The sequence below is a fragment of the Myxocyprinus asiaticus genome, chromosome 39, assembly GCF_019703515.2.
Source record: "Myxocyprinus asiaticus isolate MX2 ecotype Aquarium Trade chromosome 39, UBuf_Myxa_2, whole genome shotgun sequence".
Taxonomy (NCBI): Eukaryota; Metazoa; Chordata; class Actinopteri; order Cypriniformes; family Catostomidae; genus Myxocyprinus; species Myxocyprinus asiaticus.
The window spans coordinates 32,329,163-32,343,485 of NC_059382.1; the positions used below are offsets into that span (position 1 = coordinate 32,329,163).

At 36.5% G+C, this 14,323-nt stretch overlaps 1 protein-coding gene across 3 annotated transcripts in view; it reads left to right on the plus strand.

Moving 5' to 3' along the window:
- Positions 1 to 11,705, plus strand: part of eif4h (eukaryotic translation initiation factor 4h) — a 34,238-nt gene extending 22,533 nt beyond the window's left edge. Inside the window, exons 5-9 of one of the 3 annotated variants that reach the window (XM_051679802.1) lie at positions 610 to 642; positions 1,507 to 1,584; positions 5,266 to 5,406; positions 9,124 to 9,239; positions 10,372 to 11,705. In XM_051679802.1, the coding sequence (XP_051535762.1) occupies positions 610 to 642; positions 1,507 to 1,584; positions 5,266 to 5,406; positions 9,124 to 9,239; positions 10,372 to 10,377 (374 nt within the window). In that variant the 3' untranslated portion in view covers positions 10,378 to 11,705. The remainder of the gene's footprint in view (positions 1 to 609; positions 643 to 1,506; positions 1,585 to 5,265; positions 5,407 to 9,123; positions 9,240 to 10,371) is intronic. The other 2 variants (XM_051679803.1, XM_051679804.1) reach the window with 2 other exon arrangements.
- The last annotated feature ends 2,618 nt before the right edge of the window (positions 11,706 to 14,323 follow it).

Genomic DNA, 14,323 nt, shown 5'->3' on the forward strand with positions numbered 1-14,323 from the left:
AAAATTAAAATTCTCTCATCATTTACTCACCCTTATGCCATCCCAGATGTTTATGACTTTCTGTCATCTGCAGAACACAAATGAAAATGTATAGAACAATTTCTCAGCTGTTTTGGTCCATAAAGTGCAAGTGAATGGGTGCCAAATTTTTAAAGCTCCAAAAATCACATAAGTCAGCATAAAAGTAATCCATAAGACTCCAGTGGTTAAATAAATGTCTTTAGAAGTGATATGATAGGTGTGTGTGAGAAACAGATCAATATTTAAGTCCTTTTTTACTATTAATTCTCCTCCCTGCTCAATCTCTAATTTAACTTTCACTTTCACATTCTTCTGTTTTTGGTGATTCACATTCTTCATGCATATTGCCCCCTACTGAGCAGGGAGAAGAATTTCAAGCAAAAAAGGACATAAATCTTGATCTCTTTCTCACCCACACCTATCATATCACTTCTGAAGGTATGGATTAAAACACTGGATTCCTATGGATTACTTTTATGATGACTTTGTGCTTTTTGGAGCATACAAATTTTGGCACCCATTCACTTTCATTGTAAGGACCTACAGAGCTGAAATATTCTTCTAAAAATCTTTATTTGTGTTCTGCAGAAGAAAGTCATACCCATCTCGGATGGCATGAGGGTGAGTAAATGAATTTTCATTTTTGGGTGAATTCAAATCAAATCACTTTTAATGTCACACAACCATATACACAAGTGCAATACTGTGTGAAATTCTTGAGAACTATCCCTTTACTCATGTTATTGTAAAGCAGTTGTTTGCCAAACTTATCCATTTGTTATGAACAGTCTTATTTCTTGCATGCCTCATGTTCCAAATAAAGTCAATATTCAAATTAGATGAAGTATCTTTCATTTGTAAAGCATTTTATTCACTGGATTATTTGCAGACATGCACTTCCAAATGGTTAATTAATATATAAACCATTTTTGTTGAATTTCCTTCTAAAATATTTTGATTATGCAGTATAATGTTATAATGATATTATATTACTCATATCCTGATAACAGTTTTGGTCATACCATCCACCCCTAAGTAATATGTAGAATAATTTTGCACTCTGATTTTTATGTCTCATTCTGACCTGTTTTGCCAAGTTATATTGTTTATGTAGCTGAACAAATCACATGCATTACTCACACTGGACAAAAATTTTGCATTTCTTAATATAGAAATAAAGCCGGTTGACTTCTCAGAATAATTTCTTAATAATTTTTCATGTGTGCACATTTCATCTTCAAATCTTTTGTTCTTTTCTGTTTTTTTCCCACTTAAATCTTAGTCTTTCTTGCTCCTTTTCCCCTCTAACAAATGGAGTGCTTTCCTATAGGCGAAACTTCTCTGTCCCACTAGTTTCTTCCTGTAAGCTGGTGATCTGATTGGTTCACTAGAACCGATATATGGGTGGGCCTCTCCTTCACCCTGCTCTCAGTTTTGAATTACAGCTTATATTAAACAGAGCCCCCCTCCCCCTGTCCCTTTCAGGCCGTGGTGGCTCACGTGGGCCCAGAGGAGGGGGACGTGACCCCAGAGACGACTACGACCAATCTGGAGGTGGAGGAGGTGCGAAGTGTGAATTGGGCAAGATCTCTAACCTTTTGGGGTCTTAGCTCTAAATAATCAGCTAATAACTTTAGGACCACATCTGTGGCATGCTGACAATAGAGCACAAAAGTGCCTACTTTTTCAGCTGCCTTTGTTCCTGAAGTATTTTTCCCATTAATTTTTTTCATAATTTCATAATGTGCTTCATGAGAGTTAAGCACTTGAGCCATGAACCAAACCAAACAACTCTGGGGTGAATCACAAGATTACAAACTTTGATTTGAAGCAAAAAAGTTCTGGACCCACTTTATATTAGGTGGCCTTAACTACTATGTACTTAACCATTTGATAAAATATACGTATGTACATACATGTTGTTGCATTTTAACTACATTTAAAGTACTTGCATTTAATTACATTTGTAGTTACACTGTTAACTTTCTCCTTAACACAGCCCTTACCCCAAAACCTAACTCTAACCCTAACCCACCCTTACTCCTAAACCTAACCGTACCTCAACCTCAGTAAAAGCAAATGTGGGAATTTTGCAGAACAACATGTAGTTACACAGTAAATACATAGTCTTGTATGTATTTAATGTTAGTACATAGTAGTTAAGGCCACCTAATATAAAGTGTGACCAAAGTATTTAAAAATCGTACAAAACAAAAAATAAATGTACTCAACTATGTACTTTGAAAGCGTTTAATGTGGGATTGAACTACAATCCCATGAAGCATTGTGAATGACATAAATAAAAAATATAAAATTAAAAAACTACTGATTTAGAGCATAGAATCAATATGTTTTGAGCGTATTGCAAAATAATCAGATATATGCAGATAGTATAGTAGTTTGAGAGTGCAGGTAGGCTGACTCGATTGCATCATTCACAGTGCATCATGGAAGTGTGCCGTTGGTGCCGGTATTTTTTCCCCCAGGATCATGGGTAAGTGTATTAAAGGGATAGTTCACCCCAAAATGAAAATTCTCTCATTTGCTCACCCTCATGCCATCCCAGAAGCGTATGACTTTCTTCTGCAGAACACAAATTATGATTTTTAGAAGAATATTTCAGCTCTGTTGGTCCAAACTATGCAAGTGAATGGGTGGCAAAATTTTGACTGTTCAAAAAGCACTTCTGGAGACATTGATTTAACCACTGGCATCTTATAGATAACTTTTATGCTGATTTAAGAGATTTTTGGAGTTTCAAAATGTTGGTACCCATTCACTTGAATTGTATGGACCAAAAGTGCTGAGAAATTTTTAGTGTTCAGCAGATGAAAGAATGTCATACACATCTGGGATGGCATAAGGGTGAGTAAATGAGAGAATTTTCATTTTGGGGTGAACTATTTCTTTAAGCAATCTCTATATAATCTGGACTGATTGCTTCAGCAGAAGCATATAGCATACATTGTCAATCTTGAAGCTAATGGTAGGTACTTCTTTAAAGGTTAGTCATTGTTAAAAATTAATCCCTTTATGGAAAGAATTATTGGGATTTTTACTTTCGGAACCAGACTGTTGCACTCTATTACTGCAGACAATTTCAATGTGTTCCTCAGTTTGTTACATCAAACGTAAATCTTTTTATGGCAGCCTAGCAGGCAAGCGGGTAGTATTGCAAATAAACATTTTAAAAAGCAACTCTCACAATGTTCAGAACCATGAGTGTTGGGGAAGCTACTTTGAAACTGTAGCTCACCAAACTTCAAGATACTTGTGTTTTAAAGTAGTTTAACTGCAGTCCAAGTACTTGAGTGGCAATATCTCTTAGATAATTTTCATATTTTATGTTTAAAAATAAAAAACAGCATTAAATCTCTACCACAAAAAGTAGACACACATACTTATATGAACACTAACTGAAAACAGTGATAAAAGCAAGATTTTATTCACTACAAACAAAAAAAAGAAATGGTCAAGTGATGGCTTTTTTTATCTGAACTACCTGATTTGCATAAAATAAAGCAGCAAAACTCTCAGATTCGCTCAAATTAATTAGACTTTATCAGTTTGCTCAGTTGTCTGGGCTGCACAATACAACGTCTCTTAAAAGGATAGTTTACCCAAAAATGAAATTTCTCATGATTTAGCCACCCTCATGCCATACCATATGTGTATGACTTTCTTCTGCTGAACACAAAGATTTTTAGAAGATTATCTCAGCTCTGTAGGTCCATACAATGCAATTGAATGGTAGCCAGAACTTTGAAGCTCCAAAAATCACATCAAAGCAGCATAAAAGTAATTTATACGACTCCAGTGGATTAATCCATGCCTTCAGAGGTGATATGAAAGGTGTGGGAGAGAACAGACCAAAATATAACTCCTTTTTCACTGTACATGTTGCCATTGCAGTCTGTAGTCACGATCATTATTTCCAGCTCGATTACACTTCCTAGTGCTTGACGCATGTGCAGAGCGCTAGATGGCGGTATAGGAAGTGTAATCGAGCTTGAAATCATGATTGCCAAGGAGACCGCTATTAAGATGTACAGTGAAAAAGGAGATATATTTTGGTCTGTTCTCAACCAAAATCAATTGGATCACTTCAGAAGACATTGATTAAATTACTGGAGCTGTATGGATTATTTTTATGATGTCTTGGTCTGCCTTTTTGATCTTCAAAGTTCTGTTGCATTGTGTGGACCTACAAAGCTGAGATATTCTTCTAAAATCTTCATTTGTGTTCCGCAGAAGAAAGTCATACACATCTGGGATGGCATGAGGGTGAGTTAATGATGAGAGAATTTTCATTTTTAGGTGAAGTTTCCCTTTGAAAAAAAAAAAAAAAAGTTGCTTGTTAGTAGGCCTGGGTTTCGATACAGAATTACTGAGTCGATTCTGTTTCACAAGCTTGATTCCTTTCCGATTCGATTTGGATTAATTTGGGTATGTTTCAGTTAATGCAAGGTTATGACATGACGATTGGATGGGACATGACAATTATCTGTAAATGGGCTGTTTATATGTATCCGAGCGCATAACCAGGTGTTCTTTCACCTATAAAGCCTATATAGTCACACCTCCAAAATATGATTTCGACAACTTTACAACTCTGATTGCAATTTGTTTTATTTATTTTTTGCTAATTGATTTGTGTAAATTCTTAAAAATAAAATTTAAAAATGTGAGCTCCACATTTCTGATTTTTAAACCCTCCAGTCAACATTCTCCATAGGCATCCATTATTAGTGTGTTACTGTAAACATATTTCAGTTTTTACACACTGAGGGAAGAGTCAGAATTATGTGGCAATCAACAGCATTTCACGGAGACTGACTATTGACCTTAAATAAACAACCCAGAATATTCTGTTTACTTCTGTGATACAATATATTTTATGATCAACAGGGTACATATATATACATTTACGTTCTTAATGACCTTTATGAGTTGAAGTTACCTTCTATAACTTTATTTATTTTTTATTATTATTCATATTCATGAATTTCCAGGGTCTCCATCTCCATTGCCATCAGTCATGTTGTCACAGGAGTCTCCCTGCTGGTGTATAATCAAAAGCGTGCTCAAATTAAAGTCTAGAAATACTGATCTAGGATCAGACTCCCCTTCATCCAGATGAGTGAGATCAATCCTGAACCTATCCTGGATCAGTTTTTCTGTACAAATTTGCAGTGCATTGGGATAGTGATGGAACAGTTAGTCACACCCTTCCTTTTTCCACAGGATTTAGAGATGATGACTTCATGGGTGGGAGGAGTCGAGGAGGCGGTCGCCCTGCTGACAGAAGGGGGGGTGGAGGCATGGGGCGCTTCAGAGATGGACCTCCTCGCGGAGGCCAGACAGACTTCAGAGAACCCTCAGATGGTTTCGCAATTGTTTTTTCTTTGAAAATGCACATACCTTGTATACATACTTGAAAGTCAACATGAAATCAAAACTGACCCTATTTACTTAATTACATGTTTCTGGTCTTATTGTGCTTGATTCACTAGTGCACATTATTCCAAAGGAAAAAAATTATGTTTGTCTTTGAGGTCATCATCGTGTAATAACTCCCTCTGCCTGTGTACTTTTCTTTTCGGCTGACACATGCTAGGCTGCATGGGCGGGTAAAATGCAATGGATGGCGTGCTTTTGTTTAATTTTCCGGTGTTTGCTTTATGTAAGCACTCCAATACTCTCCGACCGTCTCACTGATCCCCAATGTGAACAGCACTCAAAGCAGATCCTAAAGAGCGCGTGAAGATGAACCTCTTCTGGAGCACTGTAATGTACGTGCCATCCATTTCCACGGCAAACTTCCATGAAAATGTAAGCGAGGATTTTGATAGTGAACATAAAGCGCTCCAGTTTCATTAGAATTTAACATCCGCGTAATGGCAAATGTTCTTGGTCAGTGCTAGTTCATAGACCCAATATTAATTGACTGGGAGGAGACGATGCCCGCTTATTCTATTGCTGTTGAGATGAATGAAGAAACATATTTTCAAAAACACAGAATCTGTAAGGTTTTTCTTCAGGCACGTTAATTCAATGAGATTAGTTATATGAAAAAATAAAGTGCATTAAATGTTACGCATTTAATCATTATGGACCGTAAGCAGGAATTTTATCTACCATTGAATCAGTTCAAGCTTGAAGTACCACCTTCATGTTTTTGCAAGTCCCAGTCAGCAGGGGACAGTAAACGCAACTCCAGCTGTACAGGCAACGTGCAGATGAATGAATCTCAGCAGACAGCTCAAGATTGGATGCGTTCTTGCTCTCAAACACAGCTGGATGGAGCGCAACTCTGAATGCAGGGGTCTCAAGATGTTTTTCTAAGTTTCAAACTAAATTTAACTTGACACATTGTCCTAAAATGCTGTTAATGACATGACATCCAAAGAGAGATTCTTAAAGTGCCCGACTGAACCACGTGTACATAGACCCATCCTTAGAAAAGCCCTCATAATAAGCCTACCTCAGACAGATTGACAAATTTAATTGCAAAATGGATTACTGTGGACTATAGGCCAATTATAGGATTATTTTCTAATATATGGAAAGATTGCCTTTTAAAGCAACTTTTGTATTGCTTTATCAATGCTTTACTTGTCTGCCACAATAATGTATATATAAATGATCTGATTTATAGTTGTTATACATTCTAAATGTGTATATATACACTGGTGGCCAAAAGTTTGGAATAATGTACAGATTTTGCTATTTCGGTACTTTAATTCAGTATAGTCAAGACATTACTGATGTAAAAAAACAGCACCATCACTATTTGAAAGTCATTTTTTTTTTAATCAAATCTAGACAGGCCCCATTTCCAGCAGCCATCACTCCAACACCTTATCCTTGAGTAATCATGCTAAATTGCTAATTTGGTACTAGAAAATCACTTTTATTAACCAGATGTCATTATATCTGACACTGCTGAAAGCTGTTTGGTTCGTTAAATGAAGTTTAACATTGTGTTTGAGTTGCCACAGTATGCAATAGACTGGCATGTCTTACGGTCAATATTAGGTAAAAAAAGAAACAGCTTTCTCTAGAAACTCGTCAGTCAATCATTGTTTTGAGGAATGAAGGCTATACAATGCTTGAAATTGCCAAAAAACTGAAGATTTCATACAAAGGTGTACACTACAGTCTTCAAAGACAAAGGACAACTGGCTCTAACAAGGACAGAAAGAGATGTGGAAGGCCAGATGTACAACTAAACAAGAGGATAAGTACATCAGAGTCTCTAGTTTGAGAAATAGATGCCTCACATGTCCTCAGCTGACAGCTTCATTGAATTCTACCCGCACAACACCAGTTTCATGTGCAATAGTAAAGAGAAAACTCAGGGGTGCAGGCCTTGTGGGAAGAAATGCAAAGAAAAAGCCACTTTTGAAACAGAAAAACAAAAGGAAAATGTTAGAGTGGGCAAAGAAACACAGACATTGGACAACAGATAATTGAAAAAGTGTTATGGATCTTAACCCCATTGAGCTTTTGTGGGATCAGCTAGACTGTAAGGTGCATGAGAAGTGCCCGACAAGACAGCCACATCTATGGCAAGTTCTACAGGAAGCGTGGGGTCAAATGTCACCTGAGTATCTTGACAAACTGAGCTAGAATGCCAAGGATCTGCAAAGCTGTCATTGCTGCACATGGAGGATTTTTTTATGAACTCTTTGTAGTTTTTTTTTCTATTTTTGTAATAGTAATTTTTCTCATTATTAATGTCCTGACTATTCATTGTGATTAGTTGAATGCCACTTTGGTGAAAAACAGTACCAATTTCCATAAGAACAAAATCTGTACATTATTCCAAACTTTTGGCCACCAGTGTATGTACACCAATCAGCCACAACATTAAAACCACCTGCCTAATGTTGTGTAGGTCCCCCTCGTGCCGCCAAAACAGTGCCAACCCACATCTCGGAATAGCATTCTGAGGTTATATTCTTCTCATCACAGTTGTACGGAGCGGTTATCTGAGTTAGTGTAGACTTTGTCAGTTCGAACCAGTCTGGCCATTTTCCGTTGACCTCTCTCATCAACAAGGCATTTCCATCCAAAGAACACTGGATGTTTTTTGCACCATTCAGAGTAAATCCTAGAGACTGTTGTGCGTGAAAATCCCAGGAGATCAGCAGTTACAGAAATACTCAAACCAGCCCATCTGGCACCAATAGTCATGCCACGGTCCAAATCACTGAGATCACATTTTTTCCCCATTCTGATGGTTGATGTGAACAGTAACTGAAGCTCCTGACCTGTATCTGCATTATTTTATGCACTGCACTGCTGCCACATGATTGGCTGATTAGATAATCGCATGGATGATTGTTGGTGGCAGACTGGCTGGTTTGAGCATTTCTGTAACTGTTGATCTCCTGGGATTTTCACATACAACATAAAGAACAGTACGTACACCTAAAATGTCGTCATAATCGTCAAAGCCCAAAAATAGACAAATAATCCTCATATGGTGAAAACCCTAAAAATGACAATTAATTGTTTCAATCGCAAATTTATTATTATTATTTTTATTTTTTTTGTGAAAATGTATTGTCACTGCCTATTGACAATTGTGACTGCCCTACTCAAAAAGCATTGTTTTAGGCTACTGTTGGTTGTAATGCAGCCTTTTTAAAAGCTTGCCAATATTTAATGCAATAATTTAATGTTAAGGATATGACCGTAATAGTAAAGAAATAACACTATACATGGAAAAATATGTATTACTATTGGAATATGTCGAGATATTCTTATTTGACCTTCGGCACCCATGTCCCTATTAAAAAGCCTCAAAAGTGGTTGCCAGCAGTAGTCCTCCACAATCCACTGCAAGCTTGCTTTCAGGTCTGGCTCCATTCTGGTATGGAACACCCACATTCTTGGTCCAATCAATTCCCAAATGGATAAAATTAAATGCCACCCTAAATTTTGTCTCAGATATCTGTTTCACACTGAAAGCGTCATTTTACGGAAGTAAAATGGGTTGCGAATTCCATTTCATGCTGGCTTAAAGTTTTGCTTATGATAATAGCTATATACAGTAATAGCAAACATCACTCTTAATCATTTTCTTTTTCACAGAGGAAAGAGCACAGAGACCAAGGCTACAGTTGAAGCCCCGTACGGTGGCAGCTCCCCTTAACCAAGTTGCCAACCCCAACTCGGCCATCTTTGGGGGTGCCAAACCCAGGGAGGAGGTAATTCCCAAAGACAAACACTAAGAGACTGCAGTCTCCCTCTGCACTCCAGAAGGGAGAGAGAAAGAAGGGGAGGGATGTATGGGAGAGGGGAGGGTGAGGTCCCGGGATGACAAGAAGGGGGAAAAAAAAAACGTATCAATGCCAATGGGAATGTGATAATGCCTCTGTTATCATTCCTACCTGTAAGAGATGAGCGGAGTCCCTACTTCCGAATCCAGATTGCGCGACTATATATTTATTAAACGGGAAAAAAGAAGGGGGAAAAAAGACCACAGCCACATCGATCGTCACACCAACGAGCAGCTCGTGAATGCATGGCAAACTGTTTAACAATGGTTTTAATGTCCACTTTTGCTTCCCAGTAATTAGTGCCTGCTCTGTACGGTAGTTTTCGTCAGGGGAATGTTTTTCAAAGGGTTTTTTGTTTGAGCTGCTCTCTTAAAAGGAATGAATTTGTTTGGTATTTTTTGGCTTGTTTTTTTTAGAAAGAGACTAAACTCCACACGTTAAGCCCTTTTTTCGTGCGACATACAATGTCGATTTGAACAAAAATTTGTTTTTGTCTTCGAATCTGCACTTTTATTGCGGGGCAGCTAGCTAATTTCTCCACGGTTCATATTCGATCCACATTAGCGTTCACGTGAAGCAGTATTTATTGGTTTGTTGCATTGCTAATATGACTTTTTTTTTCTTTTCTTTTTTTCTGGATTTAGCTGAACTATACACAGGCGTAATTTCACTTATTTCAATGCACCACCCTTCAGTTATCTAATTATAAAATAGATGATACCAATTTAAACACTGTAACCTTAGAATGCACACTGGATTGTACATGTGGTACTTGTTTTCTAACCAGTCCTGACAGTGTCTGAAAATTGGCATTTAAGCACAATGTAGTCCAGTTGTACAGTCAGTGTTCAGTTTTTGAGCCATGCAAAAGTAATTTCACATTGTTAAATTGGTAGATCGACACGAGTTCAACCTCCTGCAATGTTTCTGTTTGTGTTGAATTGATTTTAATATTGCTGTCATAATGTTCCTGTGCAAATTACAACATTTCACCAACTCCTAGAATGGACCCTGTGTAACCATTTTGTTCTTTTTTTTTTGTGTGTTTCCGTTCTCTAAGAATTAAAATGTGTCAGTGTGGCTGCATTATTCCGGAAGGCTATACTGGATTCTACCGGCTTTGATCTCCAAAAAAAACCAAACAAAATCTTCTCCAAGAGACACGCAGGCAGGGGCATGAGGTGCTGGTGTGCTCTCGAATCCTAAACGAACCCTCATCTGATTGGCTTAGAACGCATGTGGAGGTGGGGCCTCTAGAAAAGGGGGTGTGGCATAGTCTTAACTCTGCCCTTGCCTGTCCTCACAAACTCCTCCCACACACCTGAAAGAGCCAAAACATGGAGGACAGCATCTCCAGGTCGATTCAATTGTGTTTAAGGACTTTATGATGTATAATCTCTCTCCCTTTCCAAAGTATCTTTGTGTTTAAACCAGCCATTTGGAATTTGTAGACGTGAGCAGGAGTAAAACCTGCTGTCATTTTATATTTTGCTCTTTAAATTTCTTTACTGTGTTTGAAAATTAAAACTTTGAGCTTGATTCTTAATTAAACGATTTCAAAGCGAAGAGCTTTTGAATTTGTTTTTAATTCTTCTTTCTGAAAGATTTTGGACCAAGTCTGGCCAATCCAGGTGAGAAATGCTTTCAGGAACAATGTGCCACACATTTCATTCATTTAGAAGAGCAACATGTATGCATGATAGATTTGGTTGGTGACACTTGGGTCTACGGCAACGTTCACAGCTTGATTAATTTCTTCAAAGAAAACATTTTTTTTAACACCATCAGTTGTACTGCCTTTCCATGTGAAGCTTATTGTACAAAAAAGAACTGCTTGCACATTAAAAATCGAGGTGACACCAGGCGATGTAGTTTCATCTCCTAGTGGATCAATTGTAGAATCCTCATGGGAAATCCATGTCTCAAACCTTTTCTTAGCATTTTACTGCATAAAAATTAGGAATTTCAACTTTGTTTTTTACTGTACGATAGAGAGTGGCTGTTTTTATTTTGTTTTCATTTTCCTGCACTGTTTATGGCAATCCATTGTATCATCTTAGGGTGTTTGAAATGGATGTGTTGATCTAGGATAATGAGATGAATTAATTCTCTGTCCTGTGAAGCTATATGGTGTTTGCCTGAGTCATTTAAAGAAGGTTATTTTACCAAAACTTTCCCTCTGAATTTTGGCACTTGGTGTTCAAACTTAAGGAATTGTTGTTTTTCTAAAGAACAAGGTCATAGGACTTGTCAATGTAAGACTTGAACAGTCTTATCCTAGTTGGGGCAACAATGTTCTATATACTAAGACACAGTAAGTCTTTATTTTCATCGTCAGGGACACATCATGATCCATTGTCTCGCAAATGTAAAGAATAAAGGATTTGAAGAGGAGACCTTGGTTTCGGGGTGTTAAATGATGTAAATAAAAGGTGTTTAAGATTGAAATGGACAACATTATACAGAAGGATATAAAGGTATAAGGGGGAATGGTGCTAATTTGGGGATGAATCTTATGAAGCGATATTCTGGTAAAATTGTATCACTATATACAGCTCTGGAAAAAATTGAGAGACCACTGCAAAATTATCAGTTTCTCTGGATTTACTATGTATGGGTATGTGTTTGAGTAAAATGATCATTTATGTTTTATTCTATAAAGTACTAACAACATTTCTCCCAAATTCCAAATAAAAAAATTGTCAGAGTATTTATTTGCAGAAAATGACAACTGGTAAAAATGTGTTTTCAGACCTCGAATATGCTAACAAAAGTTCATTGTAGCGTTCTCGGCGTAGGATGGAAAGACGGAAGCGGGAGTTGGCGTCGCAGTCCACGTAAGTGTTCTCTTTATTCTCAAGGTTTCACTCACACTACGTCTTTCAATAAGAACTTTGTCACACACAGCTTCAGTGATAAGTCAATATAAACTCATCAAAATCAACAGCGTTCCAGTGTGTATCCCCAGTCAGGTTGTGTGTGTGAGTGACTCAGACTCGCCTTCACTGAAATGAGCCACAAGTGTTTAGGGTGAGTAATCACCTGGGCAGGGCTGCACCAGCTGTTCTCACGTAAGTTAGGACGTAAAGTTCACCTATGGGCTTAGTAACTACTAGTTAGTTTGTAACTAAGTCAGTGCTTAATTTGGTTGCACCATCTGTTCTTAAGGCAAGACTTAACTAGTAGGTCGTAAGCTCTCCGTAAAGTCATGCGTAGTCGCATAATATGATGTTTACCCGTATTTATCCAGTAAGCAGCCTCCAAATTTGTACACAGAAGTGTTAAAAAGCCGTACATTTCAGTTTTATCTGAGGCCTGTTCCATGAAGCCGATTTCGGTGGCTAGCCAGGTAAGTTTTAGTTTAGTTTGCCTCAACCCCAGGCTTTAGGCACTGTGAAAGTTGGTCGGCTTTTAGCGGTGTTCATTGCCATAGCAACTTGCGCTACACGGCTAACCTGCTCCGTAGCAGGTTTTGTTCTAGATTACAGATCGCTAACAGATGCCGAACCAATCAGCTGTGAGTAAAATGACATCTCTGACGCAATCAAGTCACTCCCTCATGTCTCTTAAAGCACACTTTACAAATAAAATCGTAGAAATCCACAAAATTGACTCTTCATGATAAATTATTTATTTGAGAATCTAAATGTAGATTGTTGTATTTTTTTTTTTTATGTAATTGTTTTTCATTTACCCTATTTAGCCATAGCAAAAAATATCTTTGAAAAAATAATATATTAGGCTATCTATTAAACAGCCAGTAAAATGGATTAATATGATAACTGCAAAAAATAATCGTTTTTAAAATATTAATAGTTTAAGATTGCTATGGAAAGGGGTGAATGCCACCCAAACCCCTTCTTTCTTTCATTGACTCGAGATGAACATACATTATTTTTACTTGAAGTTATAATAATATAAGCAGTACACAAAATACGTCTTTTATAAGAAGAACAAATACCTCTTATTGTATACCAGTTTTTTGCATACAGTATTCCAAGTGCTCACTTTTTAATTAATCAATAGTAGCCTTTTTTATTCTTTTTATTTTTGCATGTTTTTTTACTAAGATGTAAAATTGTACATCAAGAGAGAGAAATACAAAAAAAAAAAAAAAAAAAACACTGTTATTTTGAATAACCATATCAAATAAACATTCACAGCATTTTCTATAAATAACACGTGTAATTCATTAATTTACATGCTATATTTCAAATAAAGTGGAAAGAAAGTTAAGGCATCACCTCCTTTAAAATAAAGAAATAAATAAGATAGGACATCATACCTCATATTTTAACTAAATTTGTTAAAAAAAAAATCACGAATCTGAAGGAAATAATCTATCTAATTTAATTTATAATATTTCTAAGCAAATCCCATTTATCTTTGTAATCTGTTTCAAAGCTGCTATTTTAATTACCCTAAATATATTTTGTTCAGTTTTATTTCTTAAGGACAATGGCATTTTACCCAAAATAAGGTTTTCTGGATGTATTTCTACTGTGCAGTTAAATTTTAAATTAACCTGTCTAATAACTTCATTTTAATAAGTTGTCAAGCTCTCATATAGAATTTGACTGTAATGAGCCTTTTTTTCTCCAACAATCCCCTTTTACCATGCTATTGTATTTACTTTGAATAATATGTGTTGTAAAAAAAATCTCATTTGTATCTTCCAAGCATATTCCTTCCAAAACACTGGATTGAGTAGTATGGAATGTATTATGTGATATTTCTTCCTTGTCTTGCTGACTAATTTTTATTTTTAATTCATCCTCCCACCTACATATAATTTTATGTTCTATTTGTGTTTATATTTAATTTGTGTCCTGTATATCTCTTTCAAGTGCACTCTTTACAATTCCTAAAAATTTTAATTGGATTAGTTGTATGTATCAATTATATAATTTATTAATGGATGCATTTCCTTTTTTATTTCTTTTACTTTAACTTCTGCTAATAAATATCTTCTTACCTGTAAATAATAATAATAAAAAATGAATTTGGAAGCT